Here is a 19,002-nt window from a genome sequence, read left to right on the forward strand (position 1 = left end):
TGATGTGATGATGAATTAATAAATGCCTAAATATATAATAACGATAACAATAAAAGCTTTACTCTGAATCGCATAAAGCAGTTCAGTTAATAAAGAGGTGACATTTTAATATGAAAAATTCTTACGCACGCCGTTCCAAGAAGATGAAACATAACAAGCACAGAGAAGTTACACTTCAAAAGAGGTCAAAACAAGATGAGAAGAAAAAAAAACAGGAAGTAAAAAAAAAAAGAAGAAAAAAAAATGACTCAGTGTAAATGGGTAACAAGTCGACTGAAGAATGGAAAAACAAATACGTAGAAGAGAAGTAGAATTAAAGAGAAACTGGCAGAAAGTCAAAATAAAGAGCAAGAGATGAGGGCTGTAAAAACACACAGCTGAGAGTGAGGTGAAAACAATAGTAACTCCTGGAAGATATTGAGTGAAAAGACAGCAAGGTGAAAGGGATGAGCGAAGCTACGTAACAACGTCAGGATGGAAGTGTCGTGTTTCTCTCCAGGAGTGAAAGTGACATCTGGGAGCCTTTGAGTCTTAGAGACTTGATCTGGAGCCAATCTCCTCAGTCAGTGACCATCAATCCGAGGATACCAAGGCTCTGCTGGTAGTAGGGCATCTGCGCCCACTGCTAATGGGGTTTGGCAAACCAGAGGGATGACGGCAGCTGACGGCTGCTGACGTGTGGGTGACGTCTCTCGCGGGGAAATCCGGCACGTTCAGCTGTCGCCTGCTGGCAACATCGGTTGTGGCTGCAGGGATTGAGCGGGCACCCCGGGACATTGACCCCATGAGGATTCTTCCTGTCTGCTAAGACCTTTGGCACCAAATCCAGTTTCACTAACCTCAGCTGAATACAGCTTTCTCAGCAAACATCCTGGAGATTACCGGAGTGGGTCACAGCAATTTCAGCAACCTTATTGGTTCAATTAATAATAAAAAAAAAATGTAAGTCAGCCTTCTGTAAAGAAATCTGATTTTAGAACTTGTTGAGGAATCAATGAGGTGCAGCAAGAGGCAGAACTAAGAGAGGATGCGTATGCCGAATGACAAAGAAGAAGAAAGGTGCCTCGGGGGAGCTGCTTGCATGAACAAACCAGGAAATAAACTCTTAAACTGAAGCCACAAAACCACTTCAAGAAGAAAACTGACAGGCGTCATCCTTTTTTTTCCTCTTTAATTATTTAGAAAGTTGGTCAACTTGAACACAGTTTTCAATATCCCCAGTCCACGCCAGGAGGGCAGGTAAAAACCATACATTTACAGTGAAACAGTGAAAGCCGGAATCCAGAAGCTCATCGTTAGAGAAACAAAAATCACAACAAGAAAACAAAAATGGACTCAAAAAGCTTTGGACCTGCGTGCTATATGAGCCAAACACAAACTGTACAAAAATAGAGACTGATAGAAAAATAAGAGATCTGCTTAATGTTTCATATTCCGAGCTGAAGATGCAGAAAACATCACTCTGATTCTCACTGGCGTTTTTTTGTGAAGTCAAAATAGTCAGTTTGATTTGCAACGATCTTTTGCAACAGCAAGAGATAACGTCCCTCTCACCTCCTCAAGCAAAACTTTGGCCGTGTCTTGCAACATCTTTGGAGTTTTTCGGGTTACTAAAATAAGTGTTTTAAGTTCCTGCTTACACAAACAGCTTGTCCTCACTGAACAATCCAAAGCCGCCACTTCAATTCAATTCAATTCAACGGAAAAAAAAAATCAAATTCCCACTTAAAATATATAATTTTACATCACATTTTTCATGAAAATATTTAATGGAAAGACTCTCTGATAAACACTGCATTTGAATGTATATTGAGTGTAAACAGAACCAAGTTTCCAGGAAGTCTCCACAGGGCACTTTTCAGTTTGTATACGCTGAAGTCGAAACTTCAGCACACAGCCAAAAAGCGTTTTTGGAAGTGTTGAAACTACATTCTTAAATAAGCGCTCAGTGCATTTCTTCTTTTTAAGTACCAGCCTGACCACCTCTTATACTTATCCATGCATACATCATACAGCAGATCTTTGAATAACTTAAGCTCTCATATGTGCACCCTGCAAACAACTTAATTCTGTACATCATATTTGCCAGCTATATTTTTACTGTAGCCCAGCCCTTCCCCTGCGTACTCTCTTTATGATATATGTGTTTTTGCTTCCTCTTTTTGTTTCATGAGAATTTGCTTTGCTTTTACTGGACAGCAGACACGAACAGGCCCTTTATTTAGTTCATTTCAGGTTGATTTTTGGCCTATTAAAGAAGAAGAAACTCCCTCCATGTAACCGACCTCACGCCATATGGGTCACTGGTCTGTTTACATTCATGTTCTCCATGGTCATTCAGCTATTCTCTAGGATGTCACCAGAATATTTCTAGGCACTTAAACAATTATTCCTGAATAGAAATAAAACGTGCATTGATTCGTTGTTTCTCATGCTTTGTTTTCAAAGCAGAACTTTGGATTTGTAAACAGTGACTAGTTCCTCATTTGGTAGCGACGGAGAGAGCGTGCTCATCAAAATGTCAGATGGTGTGATGTAACAACATCAGCCAGCGTCATACAGGACAATGAAGACAGTAGAAATGTCCATGTTGGCGCAGCTACCCCCTGCTGTGACGGCGGACGCTGAGGAAAAGCCTTTCTCTGGCTCTCCGCCGCCGTGCAGGTTCATTATCCTCCGGTAACCTCCTGCTCATCTTTTACTTCATCTCTTTGCTTCATTTCCCTTCTATTGTGGGATCCCCGTCTCGCAGCCCAGCCTGAGGTTCAGTTACAGGGTAACCAGGGGGCGTACATGGGGTGTTGTGTTGGTTGGATGTACTGCTGAGGCGGCGACGGCGGGCAGGAGTAGATGGGTTGCACCTGCGCCACATAATAGTTGCTGAAGTTGCCATTGGAGACGTAAGGAGCCGGCTGGTAGAAGCAGGTGACATTGGCTGCGTTGGGAATGGCGTTCTGCTCGGCTAGAACCCGCAGTGCGAGCGAGGAGATGAGGCTGAGCGTCTGCCGCCGCTCGTGGCCCATGAGACACACCGTGCTCTCCTGCACCACGTCGTACAACATAGCCAGGTAGTCGTACTTCCTGTCCTCCAGGTCCTCAAAGTGGTTCTGCAAATAAGACTCCAGCTTTCTCCGTTGTTCGCACACATCAGGGAAGTCTATAAAGAAACGTGAGCACATGTAGCGCTGCAGCAGTTTCATCTCTGAGTCGGACGCGGCGCGGAAGCCGCGCACCAGCAGGTGGCAGTACTTGAGCAAACCCCCGCCTCGGATCTCCTCCGGGCTGCGAGTGCAGATGAGGCGCTTGCGAAGGTGGTCGAGCGCGGTAGGGAAATCGCCGTAGACGCTCTCGCCGAGGATCGTGGGGTGAAAGGTGGCAGCCATGGGATGCTCGGAGCACTCGTAGAAGAGCAGGAGGGAATCCAGACGGATCTGAAAGGAGTCCACGCTGAACTCAAACTGTCGCCGCAGGGAGTCCACGAACTTGAGCTCCACGTTTTTGCCGCGGTTGTTGGAGAGCGAGATGAGACTCCAGCGGTCTGAGTCATTGCAGACCTTCACCATCTTCTGCACGTAGGCCTCCTGCAAAGAGGGACATGTCAGTACAGAATCACAGGAACGGCTCGACAATATTCTTTACATTGCAGTTCGTAAAATTCGGTCTGCGTCCTTCAATCAGGCAGAAACGGCCCACCAATTACTGACGCCCTCGAGCGGGCCACGCTTTGCTGTGCCTCTAGGGCAACAGAGAGAGGAGGATTCCAGAAAACAGCCCCACATCAACTCTCTTATTATTTTCTACCTAATGGCCTCGACTTTCATGACAAAAATGATGGCAGAAATTTGTTCAATTCCAGCTGGAATACACTTTTTCCACTAAATACAATTTTAGTCTTCAATTCTTCTCAAGGATCTTTGCACCAAACAAACCCCAACAGCATGTCATCATTTGGTTACACTGGGATTAAGAGTTCCAAACATTGGCACTTGTGGAAATTGAACAACTGTATTCCGACGAAAACTAATTACATATACTGTTGGGAGAGGCTTGGGAACTGGATGAGCCAGCTGTAATCATCGCAAATCTCCAGATCAAACCTACACAGGATTAAATAACAACAACTATTGAACAGTTTTAAAAGCGGAGGCGCCCAATTTTAGACCAGATTAGACCAGATTGACCCTGTTCCTGGATCATATCGCTTGAATGAAGAGCAGAATGTCTCGCTGTGAAAGGACGTATTTGTCTCTCAGGATGGTATTAGTCACACTTCAGGTTTTCCTTACTTTTGTTTCAATATTTATATAGCTAATTCAAGCGTTATTTTTCCCAAGGATCTCGGGCAAACAGTCAGTCAGGAACACACACAAGAAATGTTCCGGCCCTTAGAATTGAGCAATAGATTTTCTCACTATTAAAAACAAACAAACAAACAAAAAAATTGGCTTGCATTTTATTGATCACAGTTTCGTCATATTTATGTTTTTATTATTTTATTTATTTCCCCTGACAAATTGCCATGGCTTTTGTATACACTTAAAATGCAGGAAGTCAAAGTGTATCCTTCCTTGTTAAAATAGTGAAACATTATTGTCAACAGCATCATTAAAGTACTAATATTAGTTTATGTTGCTTGCATAAGATGTGCTGACCAAGTATTTATTTTCACCTCTAGTTTCCTCAGCCCTTCGTTGAGGAACAGAGCTACATCTTTTTTTTTTTTTTTCCAAATTAAACGGTCAACTCTTGATCATTTACTTCCCTCGAAGTCTCACCACTATGACTTACTTAGGGTCAACCTACATTGCAGCGCTGTGTATCAGCCCGTACTTCTATCCAGCTGAATGAAGTCCGAGTGATTTATGTGGATCCAATTGGATTAGGCAGATCCTCTTTGCATTGAAAACCTTTTCTCTATTTACATAATTATTTATCGGTGTTAGCTGGACGGATTAGTGGTCTGCACTGAAATGAACGTGCAAATAGCTCGACTTGATTCATATAAACACGATGAGGTGGTGTGAGATTTGTACCTTTAAGGTGACAGGTGTGATCTTTTCCTTGTTCACTCCCTCAGGTAAGAAGTCCAGCAGGGAGTCCAGCACGATATCTTTAACAATCTGGAACTCCATTTCTCCCTTCAAGTCAGCACAGAATATCAGGTCCAGGTCCTTCCAGCCCAGACCGCTGTCCTCGTGCAGGACGTAGCTGGCGGCGGACCCGTTCAGCCGCACTTCCCGGACCTGGATCCGCCTCTCCTCCAGGCGACTCCGCACCACCTTGACGATGTCCCGCGGCTTCACCTCCAGCGTGGGGAAGCTCCAGCGGCCGTGGATGGGGATGGAGCCGGTGAGGATGGCGTCCAGCCGCTGCACTTGGTCCCAATTCAGCACACTCAGATTGATGCTCTCCCCGTCCGCCCTGTAGCTCGCAACGTTCTCCTCCATGACGGTCAGAGGCGGACTGCAAGGCGAGAAAAACTTTCCCAAAACTCCGAGTGGAGTTTATGGCGACTATTATCTGCACAGTAACCAACCTTCGGGGCCGTTTGTCATCACGGAAAGACGGATGGAACCAGCTGGGCGGCGTTAGTCTTGTCCTACTTCTTACATAAAGTCCAGACAAGCTCACGTCGAGAGCGTCTGCCGTCCAAAAAAAGTTTACGGGCTAAAAAGTTTTCTTACGGAGCCATCGCTCCAGAACTTCTGTCCTCTTTGGGTCACTTTTACGCACAGACGCTCCAGCTGCGCGCTGCTCACTTCACTGCTCTGTGTGCGCACCGTGATCCAGGCAGCGGGAAATGGTGTTCAAAGTCTTACATCTTGGCCAAAACTCTTCCTGGTTGCTTCGACTTGACGCCGCCACAAAGGTCCGATGCACATCCACAGCTGCTGCACAGACTGGACTGCGTCCTTCCCGTCTGAGAAGCGAGGGGGGCGGGACCAGGAGATTGACAGGTGACGCTTACTACTGCTTCCGTAACCGGCCAGCAAAGTTTGAAAACCGAACAAGAAGTCACACAACTAGAGAGAAACTTAAGAACAAGTCTGTCAGCTGAGTCATATCCACTTTGTGTTTAGCTCAAACCAACATCTTTAAGCAACACAACTCCTGCGTTACCACACAAAAGTCAACCACACACAATGTAAAAGACAGTTTTAAACTACTTATTTTTGTAATATTTTTTGAATTCTTTATTTGTTTATTACTGGAGTTGAAACCAACTGCAGGTACGAAACAGAAATCGGTGGAAGTGAAAAAACCAATATGTAGGGTAACGGCCACAGTTGTCACGTAGAATCACTCAGTACGTTCACCTGCGTCACTGCAGACGAGCCTATAAACCAGATTACCACAGATTACCCTGGTTGTGCAGACACACACACACTCTCTCTCTCTCTCTCTTACACACACACACACACACACACGTATTCTCTGCATGCACACTCCTGCAGGCCACATCAACCCACAACTGTAACCCCAATATTACTGGTTTCGGTTCTATATGTACAATTACTTCCAACAATAGCCACTTTGGTTGTTACTTCGGAAGCTTTACCAATCCAACCAATGATATAAACCTCTCCATGTCTTCAGTAAAACTACGATGGCATCTTTACTCTGCTAACAAACCCCAGTGTACCATGCTTAAAGCAGCACTAAGTAGTTTAAGTTTAACTTGTTTTTGGCGGCACCATTGGTGAAAAGGTGTAATTGCAAACTCCAGCCCTGCCAGTTACTGCTGGTGACGAAACCTCTTATTGCTAGAACTATTATACAGCCACCGCTTCACCTCGACTAGAGTTATTTCAAGTGACATTGCACAGCTATGTATGCTTCATCAGCATTTCTTCAAGTACAAATACAAAAGTAGTAGGAAAGTATCGTTTTCCATGATTCTACTCAGTGTGATGACACAGGCCTTATTTTACTAGTGTGGCAGGTCATGTTTACTTTACTAGTTTAATGAACAGCTGTGTATCTAGTCAGGTGTGCCACTTCCTGCTAACCAGTGGCAAACAGTTCACGTGTGACTGGAAACAATTCAACTCTCAGTATTGGAGTATTTCCACCAGCGACTCAAGACAGCAGATCACTTTCTCCATTCATCAGCAGGCTCAGTGTCAGACTCACTGCCGGACAATCTGGACACCAAGTGGCTTTCCATGTCACCTCTGACTCGCCAAGTGGATGACACCGGCTTGCTCTCCTGTGTCTGACGACATCTGAGGATTGGTGAGGGGATTTATCGGAGAGACCTCTTGTCAGTCTGCCAGACCCATACGTGAGGGAGTGAACTGTGCTGTAACCTCAGTCTATCTGAATCACAGTTATTCAACTCTGAAACCATCCGTCTCATTTCAAATATCCAGTTATTAAGTCTCACTTCTCCGTCCTACCTTTGCCACCAATTAGCCCCAATTTCCTCCCTCTCTCTCTTCCATCCCACTCTTCCTCATCCTCTTTTCCACCCTGGTTTCTGTCGTACATTCACATGGAAGTTCATTAAGAGATTAGAGTGAGCTCATTAGCTGAACGTGACTCCGCTCCCCTCCACCTCCCCATTCCCAGTCTCCGCTCTCTATCACCAACCTTCCACTTACACATCCATCCATCTATTGTATCTGACCACACAAGCATGCGCCTCAGTTTATTTTCCATGTGTGTTTATTGTACTGAATCAGCCAATACCTTCTTACTGACTGCACACTTCTCTTCAGTTCTGAAATGCAGAGACACTCACTCAGCGTCACAGGAACCTCTGCTCAACCTTGAGGACAGTCCTCAGCTCAGCTGCATAAACCCTCACTAACTCTTCCACAGCCACTAATCTGATTCACTGGTACTATAAGCTACACTGCCTACCCATGTTAAGAGAAGAAATATGAATCGACCGTGAGCCCTTGCTCCAGCTCAGACTTTATTTGATAAACTCATTAACACACAGGTTCATCCTCAAATTGATGCTTGAATTTCTGGGGTCCAGTTAAATGTGTCTCACATTGGCTTACGGTCCTCGCAAGGATAGCGTTTTGTGGTCCCCACAAGTGAGGATCAACCAACGCTCACACGCACCACACACCAGTATATGGTGCTTCAAAATCAAAAGCAGCCTAAAAGAAACATATCGATGTATAAAAACATTTTGAATTTTCATCACTTTGAATCGGTATAATCGACAGGAAGACAATGGCTCTACCTCTTGCTCAACTTCCTGTTGTGGTTAGGACTAAAGACCTCAAAGAGGAATTTGAAGATCTATGTCAATTGTCAGCAAGCACTCAAAACTAGAGACTTCTGCAGTTCAAACAGAAGAAGCTGTAAATGAATATACAATATTCAGTTGCTTGAATCAGTCCTCCACTCATTCCATCGCTTGTAAAGGTCAAGAAAACAGTCTTAAGTAGCAGCAGCACGACTTCACTTAAAATCATATCCTGCAATTTAAGGGTTGATGCACATTTGGGTCTGTGTGTTATGTGACTTGTGCAACAACAGATGTTGATCCTCCTATTACATTTCCCACTTTCTTTCATTGTTATTGAGTAATATCCTGCAAATATTTTGGCATTCTTCACCTAGAGTTAGCTGTGGTAGACGCAGCAAAAACATAAACTATACCGCCATCTGGTGGACTAATAATATAAAACACTTTTACTTTAGATTACGCAAAGTTCGCATATTAATTTTTTTTTTTTTTTAATGCTTGCTGTAGCGGTAGACTACAATACCCAGAAATCACCGCTTTGAAAACCTTCCGTGTCATGCTGTCAGAACCGAGTCTATCGTGTCCCTCGTATGCATCATTATACACTTATGATAACTAAATTTCCTCACCAGGAACAAGAAGAAGAAGTTGCAGTACCATACCGAAAACTAGGCAAAAATCATAAACGTGTTATGTATAAATATGCTGCAAAAACTTTGCCCTCCATGTACACAAAAGCTGTAGGTTATATCATATTAGATGTTCTCAGTAAATCATCGGCTAGCTGTAGTTTCTCATTTCTATTTCAACTGCAGTCTGCACAGTTTTATTAGAATAGATGAGATAATAATGACCAGCTGAAGGCAATTACAGTGCAACTACAGCTCCAAAGTAAATTCAGCATCAGCTCAAACACGGTTTAAGTCTCAGTCTGGACAACGCTTTTCCGTGATAAATGGCGCAGTTTTAGCGTATCAAATTGGTGTCCATAAAAGTGGAAGTGGTTATCAGTTGGGCGGTGGATTAAAGAAGGTCCCGGGTGGAGCTCCACTCCTGGTCTGGCTGCTTTGACTGGATCACCGTGTTTAACGTCCAACTGACTCTTACCAGGGAGGAAAGTGCCGCTGCTTTAGATAAACGGTTTGAAAGAACTGTCTGGGTTGGGTTTTCTGTGGATGTTAGTGACGAGTGGGAAAATGGTTGTAGGCCACTAATGATGACTTTGTTTGGCTGCTCACGATCATCCTGCTGCAATCTAGTTACATGAATTCAACATCTAGAGCTCAGTGATGTCAGTGATGACCTTTGGCACCGCAGCAAGTCATTTTCAAGACGATTGGATCTCTTCGTTTTGAATAGCATATGAGCAACAAGCTTAGACATCCACGAACAAATTTCAAAGACTTAAAACCCAATTTCTATTTCCATATATATGTAAACTTCCCCAACAATATGGAGTTCTGGCTTGACCTTTTGGTACAGTCGCAGTGGAGCAGCGGGCAGTGAAAGGGAAGCTGTGTTTCAAGCCTAGTTTGTAAACAACAAACTGGCAAACTACATTTCTCAAACTAAAAAAAGGAGCTTTGTCATCAATTTATCCTCATCTTAGCTGAACTCTGCATAAAATAAATCTGTTCTATTCCGAATTTCAGAGGCAGCACAACTTGATACATGACAGGGCAGAATTGTTATTTTACATAGGATTAGACTGCAGAGTTTTTTAAGAGACAGCACTAAAAACACACTAAAAAGCCCCTCACATGCTGCCCTAGCTGAGAAACCAGCTTTGAGCTTTGCTAAAGCTTTTTGGTTGAGATTTGTACTCCATTCCATTGTACTCGTGTGTTGGTTGGAAACCTCTAAGACCAAAGCCATGTAATATAAAACAAAGACAGATTGAAAACATCATTTTTGTGATTTATTTTTTGGTGTGTGCATTCTTTTTTTTTCCATATGAGGTTCAATTGATTCACATTAATAAAAGTTGAAAATACTTATTACTATTATACTATTTTATTGGTTTTCAGGAAAATAGAAAGAAAACCAACTCAATGATGGTTTTACTTGACTAAGTCAAATATACGAACAGAAACTCAAACCTTGACTTTTCAGTGCTGAGCACAGACAAGATGGCAGCAAATCTCCATTCCATTTCCGAAAAGTTTTTTTGTCCAATGAACAGCTTAGTGTGGAATTCCCTGATCTGTTCATGCAACAGCTCCAAACTCTACAAAAGGAGAAACCATGCAGCTGCCCTCTGTTTCCTGAAATGAATCAGAGAGGGACAATACAATGCGATTCCAAGTGTATTACTCTCATTGAAACTACTTTTCTGGTCGAACTAATGTTGTTTTCCATCTGTATGCATTTGTTCTGTCATGATTCGAAACATGTGATACTTAAGTGGACAATAAGTGGTTTCTCTTCTCTCCCTTCATGAACAACAGCGGGCTGTTTATAATCACGCTGATGGTGTTTCATGTGTTCACATGGCGGAGTGTGTGTGCGGTAGGTAACGCCATAAACTGAAGCAGATGCAATTCAGATTGACTGAGAAAAGAGTCTGTGAAAGTTTCCTCAGATTGTAACGCAATTCCTTTCTAACTATGAAGCTGAGCTCTTTTGTGTCTGACAGTGAGGAATTACAGGGATGTGGACGGCTTCATTAATCTCCACTTCCCGCTCCCTGACATTGTTTTGTGAAAGTTAATCATCAAGAAAGTGAACAGTCACATGTTGCAAACTGGATTGTGATCAGCAGCTGTTTCAGGTCCAGTTCTGCTGCGCCTTTGTTTGTTCAGATGTTCTTCAAGCATAGCTGTTTTCATGGTAAAACTGTGAGCTCATGTTTGCCGCCATGGCGCAGATGCCATTGGGTTCAGTCTTCGCAGTGGATGACTAGTTCAGCTGTGCAGAAGCATAAAGTGAGGCCTTATGTCACATATTTGTTCGTCTTTTTGGATCCACAAGGACACGGTCTCATGTCTCATGGGGTCAGCATGAGGAGAAGGCCATTAATGTTAAGATCAAATGCAAGATTAGTGCAACAAGGGCACTGGCTTTTATTTCAGTGAGTCATGGACCCAACTGAGTCCAGACTGAGCTGGAAATCTGAGAGGCAAACTGAAAAGATTTCGACAGATCCATGTCATTCGTTTTCCCTCTGAGTGTGAGAGTTTGACTGGAGTCCTCTGGATATGGGGGCTTTTTGAACCCGTCAGTTCAATGGAAGTCTGGACCATGATTGCTGTGGAACCAAATTACACATCAGTTAACCGAGTATGATCATAATCGTTTCAGTTGTTAAACCTGCATTTTCAATTCATTACTGAGGCGTGGCGTGGAAGAAAATAGGGATGCAGCGCAGACATGTTCACAACCAACAACCTTTTTTCACAAGCTAAAACAACTGGTGTGGAAGTCAGTCATGGGCTGAATGTGTTAAACATGACTGTGTGGTGTTTTACTGGTGTGTTCGACCCAGTTTTTTTTGGAGGGAACTGCCTCAAGACCGGCTTGACAGTTGGTACCTGTTCATTGGTAAGCACAGACAAAGCTAAAGCCTTTAGCCCTTAAGCCTAAAGGGCACTATGTGGAGCGCCTTGGAGAAATGTCCCTGTTTTCAATTTCCGAAATACAAAGGTCTGCTGTGCTTTAAAGTCATTTATCTTAATCACATTCATATGTAACATTATCATGGAGTTTTGCATAGATTTTAAAGCATTTTCTAGTCAGAATAAGTCCCACAAATCGGTGCTATTGCGGCATATTTGCGAGTGTGATCTCTCAATGGTAGGATCGCACCAGTTTTACACAGAAGAACGGGGTCGCTGTTTTCACCTTAAATTCACCTTTCATTCATTCTTTTCATTTTATTTCCATCAGATTCAATCACACAAGATGTAAACAAATGTTGTATTTTAACCAGGAATATGAATCAAGACAGAATGTAACATTTGTTTGGTGTCAAAACTTCAGGGCAGTTTCTAAAAAAAAAAGAATCTACCTGAATACAATGAGTCCAAAAGAAGATGACACGGAGCCCTCAATGGAAAATAATGGACAAAATATTGCTTAAAATATGGATACATATAGTGTTGTGCCAGCCAGGAAAAATATTCTGCAAGAATTTTTTTTTTGCTTTGCAGTTCTTATTATCTTCTTATTTGACTTTTTTTTTTTTGCTTTTTTGAGAAGTTTATTGTTTTTTTTAATGATCTATGTTGGCACATTCTAGATGCTATTGTAGAGGCACTATGCTGACCAGGCTGAGTTTCGGCTCATCACTTTGGTCATAGTTTTCATCAACAAAGTCAACACAGGGTAAAATCTTTTTCCGAAATATGCTCAGAATTACACGCAGGTGGTGTTGATAATATCCAGATTGGTATCCAGGGTCAGCATCAAACATTTCTATTGTTCGGTGTAAACAAATGTGTCTCCAATTAACATCACTGGGAAATATTTTCTGAACCTATTTTTTAAGACTGAAAACATAAATCAATGTCATAAACATTTGGCAACAGTCTGAAACACCATAACGTACAACAATGAAGCCGGATTAGTACTGCACTTTTTTACAACTTGTCAGAAACACAGTTGAGTTGACCTAGATTTAGAGGTCAAGCTGAACACACCTGTGTGTCGCTTGTTGAACCATGTTTTTGAAAGAAGATATTAGAAGCCACCCAACATACTTACTATTAAGATCCTCTGTGTCGGAGTTTGAGCTACAGCAGATGTTCTGTGGGGTTATTTATCTTACTGAGGAAGTTTTGAAGATACAGTCGACTGAAGAACTGGGGAAAGTACCATTAAATGTCAGGAGAATTCAGATTATGAAAACTTCAAACGGCTTCTCAGAAGGGTTTGGCTGTCGCACCAGGATTGTAGCTGTGACTCTAACCGAGATATAAACATCCAAATTCATCACTGCTTCGCTTTACCTTATTGCAAATCATGGTCAAGCTTTTTTTCTCCACACACTTTAATTATAGAACCAGACATTTTTAGATGGAGATGGAGAGTAAGCACCGCTTCAGGGACAACGTAACGCCTGAAATCCTGGAAAGAAGGAAATTGATCGACGATAAAGTCGCTCCTCTTATTCCTCCTCGCATCTGTGGGTACAAGAATCAAGAGGGAAAAGTTGGTCTTTGAGCCTCTGAGGTCATGGCAGAGGAAAGAAAAGTCTCGGGAAGAAGGGAGTGAAGAGAGAACAATGACTCACAGCTCCAAGTTTAAATGGGCTTTGCATCATTTCGTTCACTTCTTGGGAAACAGAGCAGCTGGTTTAATGTTCAACCAGATTAAAATTCTTGTTTTATCGCTTCAGAGCTGCTATTAAACTTGTGGTGAAATGCAGCAATAACTTTGTTTTTATTAGCCAACAGTTTTGTTTAAGCTGCTTTAAATGCTTCGGTGACTGATTTTGTGATCAGTTGAAAGTGGATGGGACTCACAGGCAAGTTGCATCACCCATGTTTGTCGTCTTTGGTGCTCATTTAATGTCTTTTCATAGAATTACAAACATCAAAATGTATTTTTTTTAATGTGACGCTCCTTTACTAATGTGAAATTTGATTAGATAAGATGAAAAACAGGACACAAGCTCCCATTTAAGAACGATGTAGAATTGAAAATATCGAAACCATTTTGATTCATGACCTGTTCCATCCGCTGCACCTGCAGGCTAGCATTAGCAACATTAGCAACTCACTGCTATCCTGCTTCGACAACAACTTTGCTGGACATGAATGTCAAGAAATGTTACATGATCATATACCTGAACTCAGCATGAATACATTTAAGACTCATTTTGCACTGTTTTGTGCACTAGGACATCTGGAAACTGACTTAGAAAAGAGCTAAATATTTCAAGCAAAAACCCTTGATCTTTTGCGAAACCGATTTACTTATTTGAATAAAGAGTGATGTTCAACAAAAATGTTTCTTTTCTTCTGTTTTTGTCTGCTATGGAGTTTGAAATGATAGTTTAGTCTTTTATTTATTTTGTACATTTTCCAAAGTGTTCACAGTGGATTATTGTGATTAATATAAATAGCAGAAATAATGATATCAGTGAAATAAGGTAATTTATTTTATTGCTTTATTGTTAAGGAAAGACTGCAGTGATTTCCTTCATGTTACAGCCAAAGAGGTTTTATGTTTCTGCAGCATCAGCAGTTATGTCCACACCCACATAAATAAAAGCTAGTCATGAAAAGTACCTATTAAAACTTCAATTTTCTCCTCTCATACTGACAGTGGTTCAGCTGTGTTTGGGAACTGGGGTTACTTTCCTCTCTGTACAGTAGTTTCTCCTTCATTAAAGAGACATGTAGTGTACATTAAAATAAAAGGTTATAACTGAGTAAAAGTTTTCAGTAAAGACAGTCAGCTCAGCTTCCTCTTTGTTGATAGTTGCCAAGTCATTTCCAATACTGGAACCAATCCAACGTCAACATTTATCCCAAATCTCTGATTGCTGTTTTACCCCAACGGAAGTCTCCCACAACCAGAGCCATTGATATAAGCAGAAAAGCTGAAGCCTTTGATGTGTTCCAGAAGCGAATCTCATCGGCAGCAAACTTATTATTGCTATGAATAGCACAGAATAATATTTAATTTTTTTTTAACTGATATTTTGGTTTCATGCCTGATTCCCACTGTACACTATTTTTACAGGCCTGACTTGGGATGAACATGAATCTCTGATGGATTGTCTGGAAATATTGTTTTACCACACACACATCATTTCACCACAACAGAACAAGACCGAATCGCACCCTTCCGCTGGGAATCAGCAGGGGAGCTTGGGAATGTTTCAGTTGAACACTTATAGTGTTTGAGGCTGACAAAGATAACAACGTTAGTCTTGTTAGTTGGAAACATAAAGTGAATTCATTTCCCAAGTCGACCAGGAGATCTGAGAAAGACATAATCGAGACTACTTATGTTACTAATAGTTTGAGCTCAAGCACATTCTTCTGTTCTTGTTTACTAAACTGTTACGTGTGTTTTGTTGTCCAGACGATATAAAGTAAGTTGCTTTACATAATAAAACTGGATTCAAAAGGCATCAGAGGAACCAGACAATGGTGACGGAAAGCCAGCGCTCCTGAATGAGATCCGTCAGAAAACAAGATCTAAGGCAACTGTTTGACAACATTTGTCAAACAGTTGCTGATTTCGATTTTACAGCAGACAGTGCCATCTGGTGGCCTCTGAAAAGCAGGACCTCGTTTCATGACACCTCATCGACTCATCACTAGATAGTAGCATCTTCTTAATCAACACATGCTCTGTTTGCAACTGGAAACTCATTTGGAACTTCTAATTCCTGTGTACATTCGTGGAAGCCATCTTGAACCGGGCAAAGGGAAAAAAGTTATGACCGAAATGAAGGAAGTGATAACCAAACTATGCGAGGAAGCTGCCAGAGAGGTAAATAAAATACATTTTAAAAATGAGGATATGAATATAAAGAAGCAAATGAAGGATGGTGCACTGCAAAGCGAGACGAAATAAGTTCATTTGTTAGATGCTTGACAGCAGTGAAGGTGAAGTTTGTTGTGAGAAGTATTGCACAATAGCAGATTGAAAAATAAAAACATAATAAATAGAAATCAACATCAAATGTGTGTTTTGTTGTGATATAAGCAGACACTTGTTCTCCACATTAAATCGTGTCAGTTGGCATGTGTCTGCTGTAACTGTTTTTAAATAAAGCACATTTCTTTGACGGCCTCCTGAGAAACAATTGTTTGAAAATAGGTGTTTTTTTATTCTTAACTGCTGCCTTTTTTAACTGAAAACATCTGTGCTTTTGATGACCCACATTAAAAAAATTGTGGTAGCCTGGTTCCACCTCTTATGCGTGGTATCAAACCGTCACATGATAAAAAATAAAAAAAATTCACGGTTGGACACTCCTGCACTGCTGGCTCCCCCTCCATCACTGAGTCAGAGTGTTGGACGAGGATTCAGACTAGGACGCAGATTTCCCTCTCTCCTCTAAAAGTGGTGGTCATGATGGAAGCTTCTCTAACAGGAGTCAAGAACACGATTCACTGATGAGACTCAGCATGTTACGCAGGTAAGAGCTAGTCTTTTCTACTGTCTGGGGGGGTTATAGCTTCTGTTGTTGATGGTGAGATTGTGTGTTTAAACTCAATGCTAAAATAATAGACTTTTGTGACCACCTCCAGCTACTTAGCTACTACTTAGCCTGTTTGCAAGCGATGTGCAGGACAAAACAGTCAACAGCTTCACACTCCTTTTGCTCCAGCTGTCACTGATCAGTTGGCTTTCCACCCTGTCTGCACTCTCCTCTTCACCCCTCTTTATATCTCTTCATTACTCATCGCTAAACATCAACGTCTTGCGACAGAAACATTCAGTTGTTGTAATGTTTTATCTATGGAGGTTCAGTGGCGCCAACATGGTGAAGCCGAATTCACCAAGCTAATAGGGAGCTGGGTTTAGACTGTCGTGAGACAGGCTAGTTTTACCCTACTGAAGATGTGTTGCTGAGGTGGAGGGAACGGATTCATTTTGTCCACAGGTGGCAGCACTGAGCCTCCATATGTACAGTACAAATTAAAACATTGTAAAAGAGAAATTGTTCACATTGTAAATTATAGCTTCATGCACAGCATGCAGTGTGTGACTTAAACATCTCAAAATGCAAACAGTTTTCTTTGTGCACATTTTAATAAAAATACATATTTTTCCCTTGAATACATAAAGTGACAGAATTATAAATAGATATAAATAAAACTGGAAATAACAGCACATTTTTATTCTTGTCTTATTATTGTAGATTTTATTTATATTATCCATTTTTAAATAATATATTGGATATATATATATTTTTTTTTTTTCAATTCACAATTGTATCTTCAGCGCCCTCTTTTGAGTTACTAATGTTTAGTGTTCATAAGTACACTTCTCTGGGTTTCATTTGTCCTGCATTATTTCTTTATATGATGTAGGATGATGCTGCAATTGCTGCTGATCTGCACTGTGGCTCTGACCGTTTCTGGCCAGCAGGAGGACACAGATGGGTGCAGCTGGGGGAGGCAGACTCTTCCTCTGCTGCTGGACACACATGTTGAGATACTGAATAAACCTTTGTTCAGAGAAGAGCAGCAGCTGGTGGACGTCAGGGATGGTCCACGCACAGCAGGGCAGAGTGACCCAGAGAGGATGCTGGGGTATGAGACGCTGTATGAGAACGGCACCTGCACTCACACCGATGTTGAACTGCAGGGCTTCAGCATGAGCTCTGCTCGAGGGGGCTCAGGAAAACGGAGGAAACGTCAAGTTTATGGAGCGGACGGACGCTTTGTGATCACGGACTCAAACTTCATTACTAACTATCCATTCTCCACAGCCGTCCGGCTCTCCTCGGGCTGCTCAGGAGTCCTGGTCTCGTCCAAACACGTGCTGACCGCAGCTCACTGTATTCATGATGGACGCTTCTATCTCAATAGTGCCAAGAGGTTAAAAGTGGGACTGCTGCAGCTGAAGACCAAGAGAAGAAGGAAGGGGGAGAAGGGGAAGAAACGAAGGAGAAGAAAAGAAGTGGGGATGGAAAAAGTGAGGAGAAAAGGTGGCGTCAAACGTGTGCGACGGGGCGTCAAACCAAAGCAACCAGTGTTCCGATGGACCCGGATTAAACAGATGAAAATCCCTCAAGGGTGGATTCAATCGACCACAACTGTTTCTCGGGACTACGACTATGCCCTGTTGGAGCTCAAGCGACCGGTTCAGATGAAGCCCATGGAGCTGGGCGTGGCACCGTCCGCCTCCACTCCCACCCGGATCCACTTCTCAGGCTACGACGCTGACAAGAACCTTCTGAACGGCAGCGGCCAGGAGAAGGTCATCTACCGCTTCTGTCCAGTGGTGGAGGAGTCCGATGATCTGATGTACCAGCACTGCGACGCCCAAGACGGTGCCGCCGGGGCTGGGGTGTACATCCGTGTACGGGACAGCACCAAGGAGGGGAAGTGGCAGCGGAGGGTAATCGGGGTGTTCTCAGGTCATCGGTGGCTGGAGGAGAAAGAGGAAGAGGAGGACGGGGCGCTTCAGGGGGATTTTAATATTGCAGTGAGGATCACGCCTCCTAAATATGCTCAGATCTGCCACTGGATTCATGAAAACCCGAGTCGCTGCAGAGAGGTGTGACAGCAACACACTCCAGCCCACAGATCTGAGAACAGTTGAGGGTCAAACACGACCTCACCTTGAACAGCAGTCCGGAAATATAAGATTCTTCATTTTAGATTAACTACACCTTTAAATACTTGTCTCGTACTGTTCATAAATGTTATTTATGCTGTTTTTACATTACAGTTTTACAAAACTAGTGATGGGCTGATGAGGCTTCATGACACGCTGTCCTCAATTTCAGAGGCCACTAGATGGCACTCTCTGCTCTAAAATTGTAATATTTCAAAAACGATTTCAATGAAACCTCACATTTTTATTCCAAGAGCGCCACCTACTGAGCTCTGACATCATCAAGGGTCGCTGTAATTCACTTGATTATATAAAAAGTATGTCTCAACATAAGCAGCAGTGCAACCTCCTTTTGTCAATGTTATTTTGTACCTGTTCTGTGACTTTATTTAAGTTGGACAAAAGGGAAGTGATGAGTCGTGGGTTTGTATTAGTGTCTTTATATTTTATTGCATCTCATTTGGACTCACATGCAGGTCAAAGGTCAGGAGTGAGGACAGTGCCGCCTATTGTAACCTTGAGAAGAATAAACCAAACACTGAATA

The 19,002-nt window shown here is 42.4% G+C and overlaps 2 protein-coding genes across 2 annotated transcripts; one reads left to right on the forward strand and one right to left on the reverse strand.

Annotated features, from left to right (window-relative positions):
- Positions 1 to 1,140: 1,140 nt before the first annotated feature.
- On the reverse strand, positions 1,141 to 5,907 carry LOC128771899 (terminal nucleotidyltransferase 5A-like). Its single transcript, XM_053887745.1, has 2 exons — positions 5,034 to 5,907; positions 1,141 to 3,581 (listed from the first exon to the last, which is right to left on the reverse strand). Exons 1-2 carry the CDS (start codon positions 5,445 to 5,447, stop codon positions 2,766 to 2,768), a joined length of 1,230 nt encoding a protein of 409 aa, XP_053743720.1. The 5' UTR covers positions 5,448 to 5,907; the 3' UTR covers positions 1,141 to 2,765.
- Positions 5,908 to 16,188: 10,281 nt separating this feature from the next.
- On the forward strand, positions 16,189 to 19,001 carry LOC128771904 (inactive serine protease 35-like). The gene is made up of 2 exons (XM_053887762.1): positions 16,189 to 16,307; positions 17,206 to 19,001. The coding sequence occupies exons 1-2, from the start codon at positions 16,285 to 16,287 to the stop codon at positions 18,401 to 18,403; spliced, it is 1,221 nt and encodes a 406-aa protein (XP_053743737.1). The 5' UTR covers positions 16,189 to 16,284; the 3' UTR covers positions 18,404 to 19,001.
- Position 19,002: the final 1 nt, after the last annotated feature.

This window comes from Synchiropus splendidus, chromosome 15, assembly GCF_027744825.2.
Source record: "Synchiropus splendidus isolate RoL2022-P1 chromosome 15, RoL_Sspl_1.0, whole genome shotgun sequence".
In the NCBI taxonomy this organism is placed as follows: Eukaryota; Metazoa; Chordata; class Actinopteri; order Syngnathiformes; family Callionymidae; genus Synchiropus; species Synchiropus splendidus.